This window comes from Ailuropoda melanoleuca, chromosome 4 (genome assembly GCF_002007445.2).
Source record: "Ailuropoda melanoleuca isolate Jingjing chromosome 4, ASM200744v2, whole genome shotgun sequence".
Classification (NCBI taxonomy): domain Eukaryota; kingdom Metazoa; phylum Chordata; class Mammalia; order Carnivora; family Ursidae; genus Ailuropoda; species Ailuropoda melanoleuca.
In genome coordinates this window covers 49,069,546-49,083,565 of record NC_048221.1, presented here as the reverse complement: position 1 = coordinate 49,083,565, position 14,020 = coordinate 49,069,546, and the positions used below count along the sequence as shown (strand labels likewise).

The following is a 14,020-nucleotide window of genomic DNA, read 5'->3' as shown; positions in this document are numbered from 1 at the left end:
AAGCTGTTCCAGAAGAGGGAGGACTGGATGATCCTAGGCAGAGAAAAACAACAGGTGTCCACTGAGGGGGAGTATCTGGGGGAGAATATGGAGGTGACTCCATTGGCTAGTACTCAAGCAAACACCTGATACACTTCTACCTGTAAGCTGTTCCTCAAACCTGTTTGACTCCTGCTTTTTCTGGGCTTAGTGCTCACACTGCTCCCTTTTTCTGGAATAGTCTACCACCGCTCCTGTCCTGTTCACCCAAGTAATAGCTACTCTTCCTTCAAGGTTCAGTTTATTTATTTTTAATTTTTCAAGGATTTTATGTATTTATTAGAGAGAGAGAGAGCGAGCATGCGCAAGCAGGGAGGAGGGGCAGAGGGAGAGGGAGAAGCAAACTCCCTGCTGAGCAGGGAGCCCCATGTGGGGAGTGGGGCTCCATCCCAGGACCCCAGGATCGTGACCTGGGCCAAAGCAGACGCTCAACCAACTCAGCCACCCAGGTGTCCCCCTTCAAGGTTCACTTTAGATGACATTTCCTCCAGAAAGCCATCCTTTAGCACCCTAGATTTCCCTTATCATTAGCACTTATTACACCATGTGATAATAGCTTGTAAACTTGTCCATGTCCCTTCTAGTGATTGTATTCTGTGATGGTGGAGACCCTGTCTGTATTTCACATTATAGTATTTCCTAGTATAGTACCTAGCACATAATGAGCTGTTCAATAAATATTTAATGATCAAAGGTGTAGCTGTCTCCCCACCTACAAATGTATTCACCAGGGTCAAAAGCAGTAGAACTGTATCTCCCCCACTTTATTCTCCCTCCTCTCTTTCCTCTGTTATTTCCATCTATCCATCCATCCAATCCATCCACCCACCTGTCCATTCAACCATCTCCCTAACTGTCCATCCTTCCATCCATCCCTCCTTCCACCTACACACCCAGCCAGCCGTCATTCATTCATTCATTCATGCAAATATATACTGCTACTTGCTGGGTACCACTCTCTGTTTTAGTACAGGGAATATGGTCATGAACAAGGTCCTGGCCCTCTGGACTTTGTACTATAGTTGCACTGAGATAGTGTGTGGACATGCAAAATGAGTAAATAAGATAGCAATTATAAATTCTAGAGAGAACGTAGGTCATGCAGAGTATGGGTAGTCATACTGAAACTTGGGAACTCGCTTTTCCTTCAAGTGTGTCTTTGGCATGTACTGGCCCAGGACTTCACCCATGCATAGCTCTTGGATGGCTCAGAGACAGCTGTGCCTGTGGAGTAGAGAAATGTGTGTAAACTTCATTGTTGAGAACCTATTGTCAAACAATAAATTCTTATCTTGCCCCAGCATGTCCCTTTTTTTTGATGCTGTCAACTTCCATATTTCCTTTGGCTTCTTTTGCATTTAAACGAGGGTCTGAAGGACTATGCATATATCATTTTCTTGTTTTCATGATCTGAGGATTTGGGAAGATGCAGAAAGCAAAGTGTATGTAGCAAAAGGCAGCGTGATTACTATAAATAGCAGTGTTTATAGACAGAAGTCCTAGCTATCTGGTTTGCTGTGTGATTTTGTACAATTCACTTGCCATTTCTGAGCCTCAGTTTCTTTCAATGATGGGTTAATACACCAAGATTTCTGGGGAGCCTTTTGAGAACGTATGAAACTGATCTGTGTCCAAGAACAGTGGTCTCAATTTATATGTCACTACAGGGTCTTTCTCAGCCTGTGCTAGGCTTGTTCCAAGGGGCCTCCCTGATAGGGTCTGGAGGATTGGAATGTGAACATCCCATTAACCCAGGCATTAAGCCAGGTGGGTGCCTCTGAGGGGTTCTTCACAGGTGCCAAGTTGAAGGCTAGGTGTCAGTGCCTTGGCCTCAGCTGAACTCTTGCATCCACCTCTGCTCCCTTCCCAGACACACTGCTGTCAACCAGTCACTTTATATAGTCACAACTTATGGAGCACTTTCCTGTCCACCCTCATTCTGGTCTCCACCAGGCAGCATAGAGAGGATAAGCTGCTGCCACAGTCACCCAGCAAGTTTGGGGGGAGGGTTGAGTCTCAAAACCAGATCTCCTGAGTCCCTGTGGGGTAGAGGATCCTTTCATCCCTATTTTGTGGTTTCTGCATCTGTAAAGCAGCGATCATGTAGGGTCTGCCTCCTAGGGTTTTTGTGAGAAATGAAAGAGTTAATATATGTAAAGTGCTTAGAACAAGGCTGGGCACGTAGTAAGTGCTCAATGTTCGCTGCGATCACCATTATCGGCATCATATTGCCTCCCAGGGTTGGGGTAAAGATTAATTGAAATGCTCCTTGGGGATAATTAAAAAAAGAGGTTTGTAAACTCTGAAGTAATTGATAAGTTTAAATATTATTTAACACATCCTGGACTGTCAATATTGAGCAGACTGTTCTAAGCTATTGAGCTAAGAACCTTTCATGCTAAAGCCCATGTTTCACGTAATTAAATAAAGGAAACGTCTAGAGGATTCTGGATCTAGTTAGACTCATTTCTGAGAGGTCCCCAGGTAAACTCTTCTGTGGCAGCTGTCTGACATAAATCACCCCGGGCAATCAGGTTCATTGTTATTCTTAGGGTCGGGAATTACCAATTAGATCACCGAGAGTTTGGCCCCAGGGTCCTCTGGCTATGTTGGCCCAAGCATGGGAGTTTTGCAACTCGGTTCAGAAAATGTACTGGGAAGCTTGGTTTGTTGCAGAGCAGGAAGAGTACTCTGTGGCTGGAGTGGAAAACTAGGCGAAGGGAAATGTGGGAGGCTGAGAACACCCAGCTGGGATGCTGACCTTGAGTGAATAGATGGATGGATGCATGGATGATTGGACAGGAAGATCTAATTGCAAATAGAAATGCTCTCTCTTCCTCTGAACTGCTCAACACAGATGATAGATTAGTGGTGAGATAAGCAGACTTCAGCAGCTGAAACAGGAAAAGTGGCTTTAGCAGGAATCATTGAACCCAGAAAGGGGTGAGTCCAGCAATGAACACCAGCAGCATGGTAGAGAAGCAAAGAAACCGGTGGTGCCTGTGAATGTGGAGGAAAAGAGAAAAGCTTTGAGAATGGAAAGGCAGGGGCCTGAGAGACAGATTTCAGCAGGCATTCCCAAGTCTTACCCACATGACATTGCGGGAGCCCTGGCATAAAGATGGTGGAAAATTGGTAAGTGCTTTGGTTACCTATAAGCCTGCAGTCATTCCTTTTGGCCACTAGATGTCAAGAACATATTGATCTGGCACACTTTGGTCCACTGAGTTTGGAAATAAGCTTAGTGGAGCTGGCATAAGGAGTGGATGAAATCGCAGAGAATGGTATCTCTAGAGGTTTTAGGGCAACTCGAAAATTCAACCATGGGTGGAACACAGAGAAGAGGTCTTCCACCAATGAAGAAAAGTTAATTGTATTTTTTATTCATTTGTTGTTTTGAAATTTTGGAAGGTTTTCAAGATGAAAGAGGAAAGAGAAATATGGTATAGAATAAAATTTTGCATATTAGATAATGTTCTTTAGAGTTTGTAAGCATTTTCCTGAAGTCAGGTGAGTAAATTCAAGGTGCTCAAACCCTCAGCCCAAATCAGGGGTGATGATGATGGTGGTGGTTTTAGCAGCTGATGTCTAAGTGGCTCTTACTATGTGGCAGGTGTTATTCTCAGCACTTTATCTAAATGAACTCATTTTGTCTTCATAACAAATCTCTGAGGTAGGTGCCATGGTTATCCCCATTTTACAGATGAGGAAGCAGAGGTCAGAGAGGTTCTGTGACTTGCCCAAGGTCACACGGCTGGTAAGTGGCACCATGAGGATTCAGCCCAGGCATTGGTACCAGAGTTCATACTCTACGATACCTACCGTGTTCTACAACAGATACTCCCCTTCCCCCCCCCATTAACTCCTGGCCTACTTTCTGTGAAACAGATCAGTGCTGTGATTTAATGATAAAAGTTACTGAATAATTCTTCATTGTAATAAACTCACTTCACAGGACTTCATACGAGAATGAATAAGGTTATAATGCTGGCTGGGAATTCGTTCCAAGTTCCCTGACTTAAAGGGCCCCATTAGGCAGGAGCATATCCCAGCCCCACGTAGAAGCGTCTGCTCTGTTAGCTGCTGTAATTAGCCAAACAACAGGAAAAGAGAACAAACAAGGCTCAAGAGCCATGGAATCCAGAAATTTCTTGTGTTTCTTAGCACCGAAGGATAGTCATAAACTTGATACTGCACAGGAAAAGTGTACTCCTGGTTGGGGACTGGGAGATAGAGTCCTGTTGGTATGGGACTGCCCGGCTTGCTCTAAGGCTGCCCAGACTGTTCGTACCTGCTGAGAAAATGGTGTTGAATTACGGGAAGAGTATGATATGGTGGATTAAAAGTCAGAGACCAGATTTCTAATTTGGTTAAATGTACTCTTCTTATGCGACCCTCCGTTCCACTCTTAGGTATTTACCTGAGAGAAATGAAAACATATGTCCACACAAAGAATTACACATGAAACATTTTTAGCCACCTTATTCATAATAGACCAAAACTGTGAACAACCCAAGTAACTATGTAACATATGAGTAAAAACACAAATAGTGATGTAGATATACAATGCAATACTACTCAGCAATTAAAAACTGATACAACGTGGGAGAAAAATTATGCTGAAGGAAAGAGGGCAGACCCCAAAGAATTTATATGCTTTGGTTCCATGTATATGAAGTTCTAGAACACGTAAAACTCAACTGCAGCGACAGAAAGCCCCGATGATTGTCTGGGGCTGGGGAAGGGATCTTTGTGCTGTCGTGGGAGGATTCCGTAGCTTGATTGTGGTGTTGGCCCCAAGGATGCTAAGTTTGGAGATTACACTGACGATATTGTACAATCGTGGATAAGCCACTTTGCCCTTCTGGACCTCAGTTTCCCTATTTGTACAATTTGGTGGTTGGATTAGATGATGTCTAGGATTTCTTCTGTCTCAAAAACTCCCTTGTTTGAACAACATCTGACTTTTACTATGGGAATAGAAGAGCAAAGTGTGGTTGCTATGTGGGAATCCGTTGTATAGCCAAGGATGAGTTTATTTCAGAAAGCATAGACTAGCGATTAGTATATCCTGTAATACTCCTTTTGGGGACAGAGCCATTTGCAGGCCAATAAGGAAAGAGCTGAGAAAACGATTTGCATGTTCCCTTGGACGTTCCATGAGTAACCGAGGAGGGGCCTTCCCAGTGGCCCTGGGAGGAGGAGGAGGAGAGAGACAAAAGTCATGGCTGGCAGGGCCAAAGAGGGCAGCTGAGGGAGGTCCAAGTATGTCTTATCACCTCTGAGACCCCCAAATGCATGCGGGCTTTTAAATGTACCCACCCATTCCTGGCATTCAGTAAGGACTTCATGATGTTGCTGAGGATGATAATGGCAGCAAAGCCGCCGCGGCCGCTCATCTTCATTTCCAGTCCGCAGAGCTTGTGTGAAAGGAAAGCACCGGGGGAGCTCAGAGTGTGTGGGGGGAAGAGGGCAGGGTGCAGCTTACTGGAACGCAGAACCTGAAGGGGGCTGGGAGCACCAAGGCCGCACACCGGGCGTGCAGGCTGCTGATTTCCTGCCCGTGTGTGTCCCCAGGTCATGAAAACCTACCACATGTACCATGCGGAGAGCATCAGTGCAGAAAGCAAGCTGAAGGAGGCTGAGAAGCAGGAGGAGAAGCAGTTCAACAAGTCGGGAGACCTCAGCATGAACCTGCTCCGGCACGAGGACCGGCCCCAGCGCCGCAGCTCTGTGAAGAAGATTGAGAAGATGAAGGAGAAGGTGAGTGAGGGCCAAGGAGGAATCGAGGGCCGGACAGGAAGTGGGGGGCATGCTTCCTGCTGACAGCCTTGGCTTTCCCCTCTGCACCCTGCGGGGTGTGGGATAGAAGCATGGTGCCAGCATGCGCGCTCTTGGAGGTCAGCGTCACGGAGACGGCAGGGCTGGCCTTGCCTCGTGCCAGGATCAACAGGCAGGGAACGCGCTCAGTTGACAAGAGAGCTGAACTGTGACAAGATTCACCCGCAGCCAGCACATTCTCGGATGGGCAGGGATCACCGGGCATTTGTGGGGGCGGGGCTTGCTCGGGAGGCCATTCTGGCGGCTGGAGGGCTGGTTAGGGCTGAGCGTGTCCCAGGAAGAGGAAGCTGCCCTGGGCTACCAACCGGCACCTGGGAACCCAATAAAGAACCCATTCCAGAATGCTGCTGGCCAGCCAAAGACGGGAGACTGAGGATCCCCCTGTCCTGGTGCTGGACCAGTGCTTTAGTAGGGCACAGCGAAATGAGTGCTAGTTCTGGAGTCACACAGTCTGGGTTTTGAAAGTGCCACATTTATAGACCTTCTCTGAGACTCGGTTTTAAAATCTGACAGTGATGGCAAATGACTCTTCTCTCTCAGGTTAACTCTGCTCGATTGGTGGTCGCTGCCCAGAGCTCTGTGTGCAAGACTGTGACGCCCGCCTCTGGGCAGTAGTTAAAAACAGCGCTGTGATCACTTCATGATGTCTGCGATGGCCAGGGAATGTAGACGGCAGTGCACGTGTTTTGTTATCCTAGACTAGGTTACTTCTACGGTTTCTTTGTAAAAGCTATTATTTCCTTGTTGAATTCCCTACATTTATTCATTCCATGCAGTCAGTAAACATTTCCTGAGCTGTTTCCATGTGCCAGACTTTGCACCAGATATTTATTTGGGCTTCTCTGCATCTCATTCTATGACTGCATGATCCTGTAGCTCTTAAAAATGATAGGAGATTGAGGGGCAACAAAATTCACTAGGGCCTGGGCAAGCTGTAAAAGTAGCCATGGGCAAATAAAATAAGATTCCAGGGTTATTTCCAAAGGCAAAGAAAAGTATGCTCCCAATAATTAGGAGAGACCCAATTTAAAAAAGGGGAAAGAATTTGAATAGACATTTCTCTGAAGAACATACATGAGTAGCCAAGGAGCACATGAAAAGATGCTCAGCATCATTAGTCATTAAGGAAACAGAAATCCAAACCCCAGTGGGATACCACCTCACACCCACTAGGCTGGCTAAAACTAAAAAGGTGTCAGTCACAAGTGTTAGTGGGGTTGCAGAGGAATTGGCACCTTTATACATTGCTGGAGGGAAGATAAAATGCTTCAGCCACTTTGGAAAACAATTTGTCGGTTCCTTAAAGTGTTAAACATGAAGTTATCCTACGACTCAACAATTCTACTCATAGGTGTCCACCCAGAGAAATGAAGACACACATCCACACAAACACCTGCACATGAATGTTCGTAGCAGCATTGTTCTTAATAGCCAGAAGGTAGAAACAATCCAGATGTCCATCTGGATGAATAAAGTGTGGTTTAGCCATGTGATGGAATATTATTCATCCAGGAAAATGAGTGAAGTACTGATACATACAACACAATATGTTGTAAGTGAAAACAGTACGTTAAGTGAAAGAAACCATCATGTTATTGTATGATTCTATTTATATGGAATGTCCAGAATAGACAAACATATAGAGACAGAAAAGAGATTATTGGTTGCCAGGAGCTGGGGCAGAGGAAAATGGAGAGTAGGGGTTTCTTTTTGGATGGATGAAAATATTCTAAATTTAGATAGTGCTGATTGTTGTACAATTCTGTGAATATACAATTAATCAATCAATCAACCAACCAACCAATAAAATAATACAGGCAGGCAGGGAATTACAAAACTACAACATGGGGGCTCAATAGAGGGGAAGAGAGACCATTGACTGGGAGGTCTGGATACAAAGTTTAGTTCAGAGTTATATGCTAATTAGCCATTTGGCTTTTGGTCAAGCCACTTTTTTTAAACTAGTCTCCACACCCAACGTGGGGCTCAAACTCATGACCCTGACATTAAGAGTAACACACTACTAACTGAGCCAGCCAGGTGCCCCAAGCTACTTCTTTTTGGTTTTCATTTTCTCATCTGTAAAATAGGTGAATTAAACTAAGATGCCTTTAATATCCTTTCTAAGNGAACTCATGACCCTGACATTAAGAGTAACACACTACTAACTGAGCCAGCCAGGTGCCCCAAGCTACTTTTTGGTTTTCATTTTCTCATCTGTAAAATAGGTGAATTAAACTAAGATGCCTTTAATATCCTTTCTAAGTATAAGATTTTATGAATCCATGAAGGGCGAAAAGTGGTCTGGGGGTCGTTGTAGCGCCTTGGAAATGGGTGAGGAGTATCAAAACTCTCTGTGAGGGGGTGCGTGCATGACTGGTATGGGGTTATAACGACCAGAAGTCTGTTTCCCAGAATAGGTGGACCCTGGGGAAAGGTCAGAGGAGATCTCTGAAGAGAATTCAGAGGTTGACATGGAAGCATCTCTACTAAATAGCTAGGAGAACTCGATCTAGAATAAAAAAGGTGCTTTTTAATTTTAAAAAACTTTTAATTCCAGTATAGTTAACATTCAGTATATTAGTTTCAGGGGTACAATATGACTCTGCAATTCTGTACATGACTCAGTGCTCATCATGATTAGTGTGCTCTTAATTCCCAACACCTATGCCACCCCTCCCCCACCAGCCTCCACTCTGGTAACCACTAGTTTGTTGCTATAGAGTTGTGGTTTTTTTGTTTGTCTCTTTTTGTTTGTTTGCTTTGTTTCTTAAATTCCACTTATGAGTGAAATCATATGGCATTTGTCTTTCTCTATTTCACTTAGCGTTATACCCTCTAGAACCATCCACGTTGTTGCAAGTGGCAAGATTTCATTCTTTTTATAGCTGAATAATATTCCATTTTGTGTGTGTGTGTACCACATCTTCATCCATTAATCCACCAGTGGACACTTGGGCCATTTCTGCAGTTTTGCTTGGGATAAGGAAGGTTTAAGAAGAGTGCCTAGGTGAAGGGGGAATATCTTGTTTCTTTAAGGAGAGATGTTTTCTACCCAGAATGGGACTCGTCACCCGAAAGGGGCAAGTAGGCAACTCTCCAGCCCACTTTCTCTTTACCTCTACCTGCCCAGGCTGGCCCGGGACAGAAGCAGCTTCCCAGGGGAGCTGTCCAGCTCCTGGCCAAGACTAGCACCTCTAACTGCCCACTCTGCCTCTCCCACCATTCATGTCCAGACAGCCAGTGAAAAGTGCTTAATGCCTACTTTGTGCAGAGAGTTCTGGGTGCTATAGGCCCAGTGATGAACAGGGCACATCGAGTCCATGACTTCAAAGAACTTACTTTCTAGTGGTGGACACCAAAAACCAGCAAGTAAACAAAGAGGTAAAAAAAATATAATTTTGGGTGGTGAAAAATGCTTACAAAGAAAAATAGAGCAACCAAGATGTTTTTCAGCAGATGAATAGATAAGTAAACTGTGGTACACCCAGACAATGGAATGTTATTCAGTGCTACAAAGAAATGAGCTAGCAAGCCCTGAGAAGACATGGGAGAGCCTTAAATGCATATCACTAAGTGGAAGAAGACAATCTGTAAAGGCCACACACTGTATGATTCCAACTAGATGACATTCTGGAAAAGGCAAAACTATGGAGGCAGGAAATCAGTGGTTGCCCGGGGTTAGGTGGCCAGAAGGGATGGATAGGTGGAGCACAGAGTATTTGTAGGGCAGGGAAACTACCCTGTTTGATATTATAATGATGTATATATATCATTAGACGTTTGCCTAAACCCATAGAATATAAAACACCAAGAGTGAGCCTAATGTAAACTATGGACTCTGGGTGATTATGATGTGTCACTGTAGATTTATCATTTGTAACAAATGTATGCTCTCGTGGGTATATTGATAACAGGGGAGGCTATGCCTGTTGTGGGGGTGGGGGGTGTACGGGAAATCTCTGTATCTTCCTCTCAAATTTGCTGTGAACCTTAAACTGCTGTNTGCTCTCGTGGGTATATTGATAACAGGGGAGGCTATGCCTGTGTGGGGGTGGGGGGTGTACGGGAAATCTCTGTATCTTCCTCTCAAATTTGCTGTGAACCTTAAACTGCTGTAAAAATATAGTCTTTTAAAAAGGAAATTAAAATGAGAATAATCACTAAAAGTTGAACAAAGATTAAATAAATGGAAAAAAAAATAGAGCAGGGCAAGGGAACGCAGGGGGAAGGGGGTGCTGAAGACTCGCTTCCAGACAAGGTTGTCATCAGAGGCCGCTCTGACCACGTGACCTTGGGTAAGGACCTGAAGGACGTGAAGAAGCAGGCCACACAGGGACTTGGAAGGATGGCTTGCCAGGCAGAGGGAATGAGTCTGAAGGCCTAGAGGCAGGAGTGAACTTGGCCTCTTAAGGGAAGGGCAGAGGAGGCTGGGCAATGCGGAGCCCGAAGGAAGAGGGTTCGAGAGAGGGACGAGAGCCAGGTCGATGCCTCAGCTCTCACCTCCATTCTGTTCTTCCTCCAGAGGCAGGCAAAGTATTCAGAAAACAAGCTGAAGTGCACAAAGGCCCGGAATGACTACTTGCTGAATCTGGCGGCCAGCAATGCAGCTATCAGCAAATACTACATCCACGATGTCTCCGACCTGATCGACGTGAGCACCTGGGGAGTCTGGGACTAAACAGGGCCCCACACCTGGACTGGCCCTTGTCTGAAGCTGATGTGCATGTCCCTTGAGCCCTGATGGCAGGGCAGGGTAATGGGCGTTTGGGGCCTGGGAGATGAGTATCACCTCACGGTTTCTACACCTAGGGGTGGGAGTGGGCCTCTGGCAGCCCCTACCTGGTTGGGTTAGGCAGACATCTATCTATTCCACCCGCACTTTCCAAGTACCCTCCTCTGCACCAGGGCCTTTGCTGGGTTTGGCGGTACAGGGGTGATCATACACAGTTCTTGCCCTGGACGTTTTCCCAGGGTGGTATAGATGTGTATATGTTTAGGGGATATTATTGTGGAAGAAATCAGGCGGTTTTTGCAAAAGAAGAATGGAACACTGACTCCTGAGTACCAGCTGTATAGCTTACACTGGAGGGACAGCTGGGCTCAGAGAAAGAACATCATGAGTGGCATCATTATGGAGAGCTTCCGTGTCATCTGTGTCGGAGCTGGGACTGCTGCTTGTGTCCTGCCATCCCACGCAGACGGGGATCTGGCCCGCAGATGCTCAGGAAATGTTCCATACTGGTGGATGGATCCTTTTCCTCTGACTGCTGTGTCCTGTCAGGGAGTCAGAGGGTCACTGCTTTTCCGTGGCTGCAGAAGGGACCCATTGCCACCATCCCCAGGAGAGGGAGCTGCTCAGCTTTGCCTGTGCCTCCCATGCCTGAGGCCAGACGCCTCCTCTTTCTTACAACTTTTCGCTCTTTCCAGTCCTCTCCCTTCTTCATTTGCCACATTTTCCTTGAGCATCTGCTAGCCCTAGGTCTTGAGCTATTGCGGTGGACAAGAACCCGTGGGTCTGCTCTCATGGAGCTTACCGTGTCTAACCCTGACACATTAATAGGCAACTGCAAAGCCAAATGGCAGGTGTCCCGGTGAGGGAGGTGGAGGGAGATGTGGACCCCCAGGGAGGGATGCCTGACATAAACTCTGAGTGGGGAGAACATCCAGGAAGACTTCCTGGAGGGAGTGACCTCTAAACTGAAACCCTATTCTAAGCAGAGGGAATACATGTGTAAAGGGCTAGAGATGAGAAAGAATGTGATGGATTTGGGGAGCTAAGAGAAGTTTTGCTACTATCCAAGTCACACTCCCAGCTCCCTCTGAAGGCTTTGGGGTGATTTGTGCAGTAGGATTCCAGAGTGCAAAAGGGCCTCCGGGATGAAAGATTTGAGTGTGGAATGGGAGGTCACCTTAAGTCACCATGATGGGAAAGGGAATGCCGGCAGCCCCCACCTCCATGTGACAGCCCTTACCAGCACCTTCTATTGTGTGCCTCTCTCCAAGTGCTGTGATCTGGGCTTTCATGCCAGCCTGGCCCGCACCTTCCGGACCTACCTCTCAGCCGAGTACAACCTGGAGACCTCTCGCCACGAGGGGTTGGATGTCATCGAGAACGCGGTGGACAACCTGGATTCCCGAAGTGACAAGCACACCGTCATGGACATGTGCAACCAGGTCTTCTGTCCGCCGCTCAAGTTTGAGTTCCAGCCCCATATGGGAGATGAGGTAGGATTCTCCCAGGAGCCCATGCTGGAGGCTGCTTCCGCCTGTTCTCCCAGATGCTCCCAGAACATCGGTGGGAGGGGAACATCAGCCCCTGTTCACCTGTAGGACATTTCTCTCAGAGGCCTGAGGTCAAGGTCTAGGTCCAGGGGCTGCCCAGCTGAGGCGTTTACCAGTAATATCCTAACTTTGCTGGCTGAAGTATCTCACCTGCAGAATTGCAGGACCTTCGCTCTCCTTCACATCCTTCCCAGCTAAGTGTAGACTCCAAGGGAGTCCTGCATTGCCACACAGGCGTCTCCCCGTCTTCCCTCAGGTGACCTCGGATCTCGGGAGCCTGGGCCTCACCTCAGCCACTCTGGCCGGCAGCCTTGTCGGGGCTCTGCCTGTCCTCCAGGCCAGGGGGCGCACCACGAAGTGCGCTCGCTTCAGGGCTTGTGCTGCTCAGCTCCTTGCCGTGTCTTGGGCTAGAGAAATAAGTACATGGGGGAGGCATTTGTTACTGGCTGCGGGGCAGCCTGCCGGTTACTCCAAGTGTACAAAGGCCCTAAAGCAAAAAGCTCCTTGAACTTTTCCTTTTCGTCCCTCCCCACTTTCTTCATTTGCAAAAGAGGGGCCTTCTGCGGGGCCTCCCCACAGCCTCTGGCCCTCCCTCAGCCGTTGCATCCAGCCCTTTGGCCCATCATCTGGACCTGAAAATTCTGGCCTCGTAGTTACCACTGGTGACTGCCTAGCTAGTGGTAAATGACTAGTAAATCACAGAGCCCTCCTCTCCCTTATGATCTCACCCGAGTCACACCAGGCGGCCCAGCCCACAGGGGAGTAGCAGAGCCCTGGGTGGAGTGGGTGTAGGGAGAACGGTATTTCCGTCCACCTTCCCCCCGTGCCCCCCCGTGCCCCATGAGAGCACTCGTGCCTCCCTGAAGCACCTTCCTACTGGGGAAGAGGAGCGCTCCACTGATTGTTTCCATTTGCCGTTCTTCTTACTGGCGTCTGTCAGACCGCTGCTTTCTTACCACAAATTCCTGCCTTGAAATGAACTAGTCTCACTTAATGAGATTACATTAAAGCTCTTAGCAAACCTCAAGGGCTGCGCAAATCTAGAAGACCATGACTGAGAGGCCACAACTTGCAATGTGAGAGTGGCCTTTGGAAGTGGAAGAGCCCCAGGTCCTGTCTGGTGTTGGGCAGGGCACTGCACCCTTCCAAGCCTGTCGTCTGGGCTGTTGATAGGGACGTCAGTGGTGGCCCCAGCCGTGGCCCCACACAGGGGATGAGAGCCCCGGTCAACCGCAGCTGGTGGCTGTCCTTTTGCAGGTCTGCCAGGTCAGCGCTCAGCAGCCCGTCCAGACGGAATTGCTCATGCGGTACCACCAGCTGCAGTCCAGACTGGCCACTCTCAAGATAGAGAATGAGGAGGTGAGTGGGCCCCTCTGCCCTGCAAGGGATTTCCTGACAAAGGCCCGGGTTCTGTTGGAAATCTGGGCTATGGAACACATAAGAAATTAGGGTTCATCTGAATGATGGATTATTACATGACCAGGGGTGTCTGGGTGGCTCAGTTGGTTAAGCGTCTGACTCTTGATTTCAGCCCAGGTCATGATTTCATGGGTCGTGAGATGGAGCCCCACATCGGGCTCCGCACCGGGCATGGAGCCTGCTTAAGATTCTCTCCACCTCTCCATCTCTCTCTAAAATAAATAAATCTTAAAAAAAAAAGATGAATTATTACTTGATCATTAAAACTGGACACACCAAGAAATCTTTAATGGTGTGGGGGGATGCTCACAAGATGTTAAAGAAAAACAAACAAGAAGTAGAACTCTGTGTTCAGTATTATCCTAAGGATGGTAAACTAGAATAGGCCCTGTGTGTCTGCGCTTATTCACAAGAAAAAAGCCTGGAAGGAAAGACT

At 47.3% G+C, this 14,020-nt stretch overlaps 1 protein-coding gene across 7 annotated transcripts in view; it reads left to right on the top strand.

The window, feature by feature from the left end:
• SRGAP3 (SLIT-ROBO Rho GTPase activating protein 3) overlaps positions 1 to 14,020 on the top strand; it is a 250,454-nt gene that overhangs the window by 171,169 nt on the left and 65,265 nt on the right. For all 7 annotated transcript variants that reach the window (XR_004624758.1, XM_019800883.2, XM_034658695.1 and 4 more), the window contains exons 5-8: positions 5,617 to 5,802; positions 10,406 to 10,534; positions 11,887 to 12,108; positions 13,423 to 13,524. Coding sequence is in view for 6 of the 7 variants with exons in the window: in XM_019800883.2 (XP_019656442.2) it covers positions 5,617 to 5,802; positions 10,406 to 10,534; positions 11,887 to 12,108; positions 13,423 to 13,524 (639 nt within the window). In the remaining variant the exon portion in view is untranslated. The remainder of the gene's footprint in view (positions 1 to 5,616; positions 5,803 to 10,405; positions 10,535 to 11,886; positions 12,109 to 13,422; positions 13,525 to 14,020) is intronic.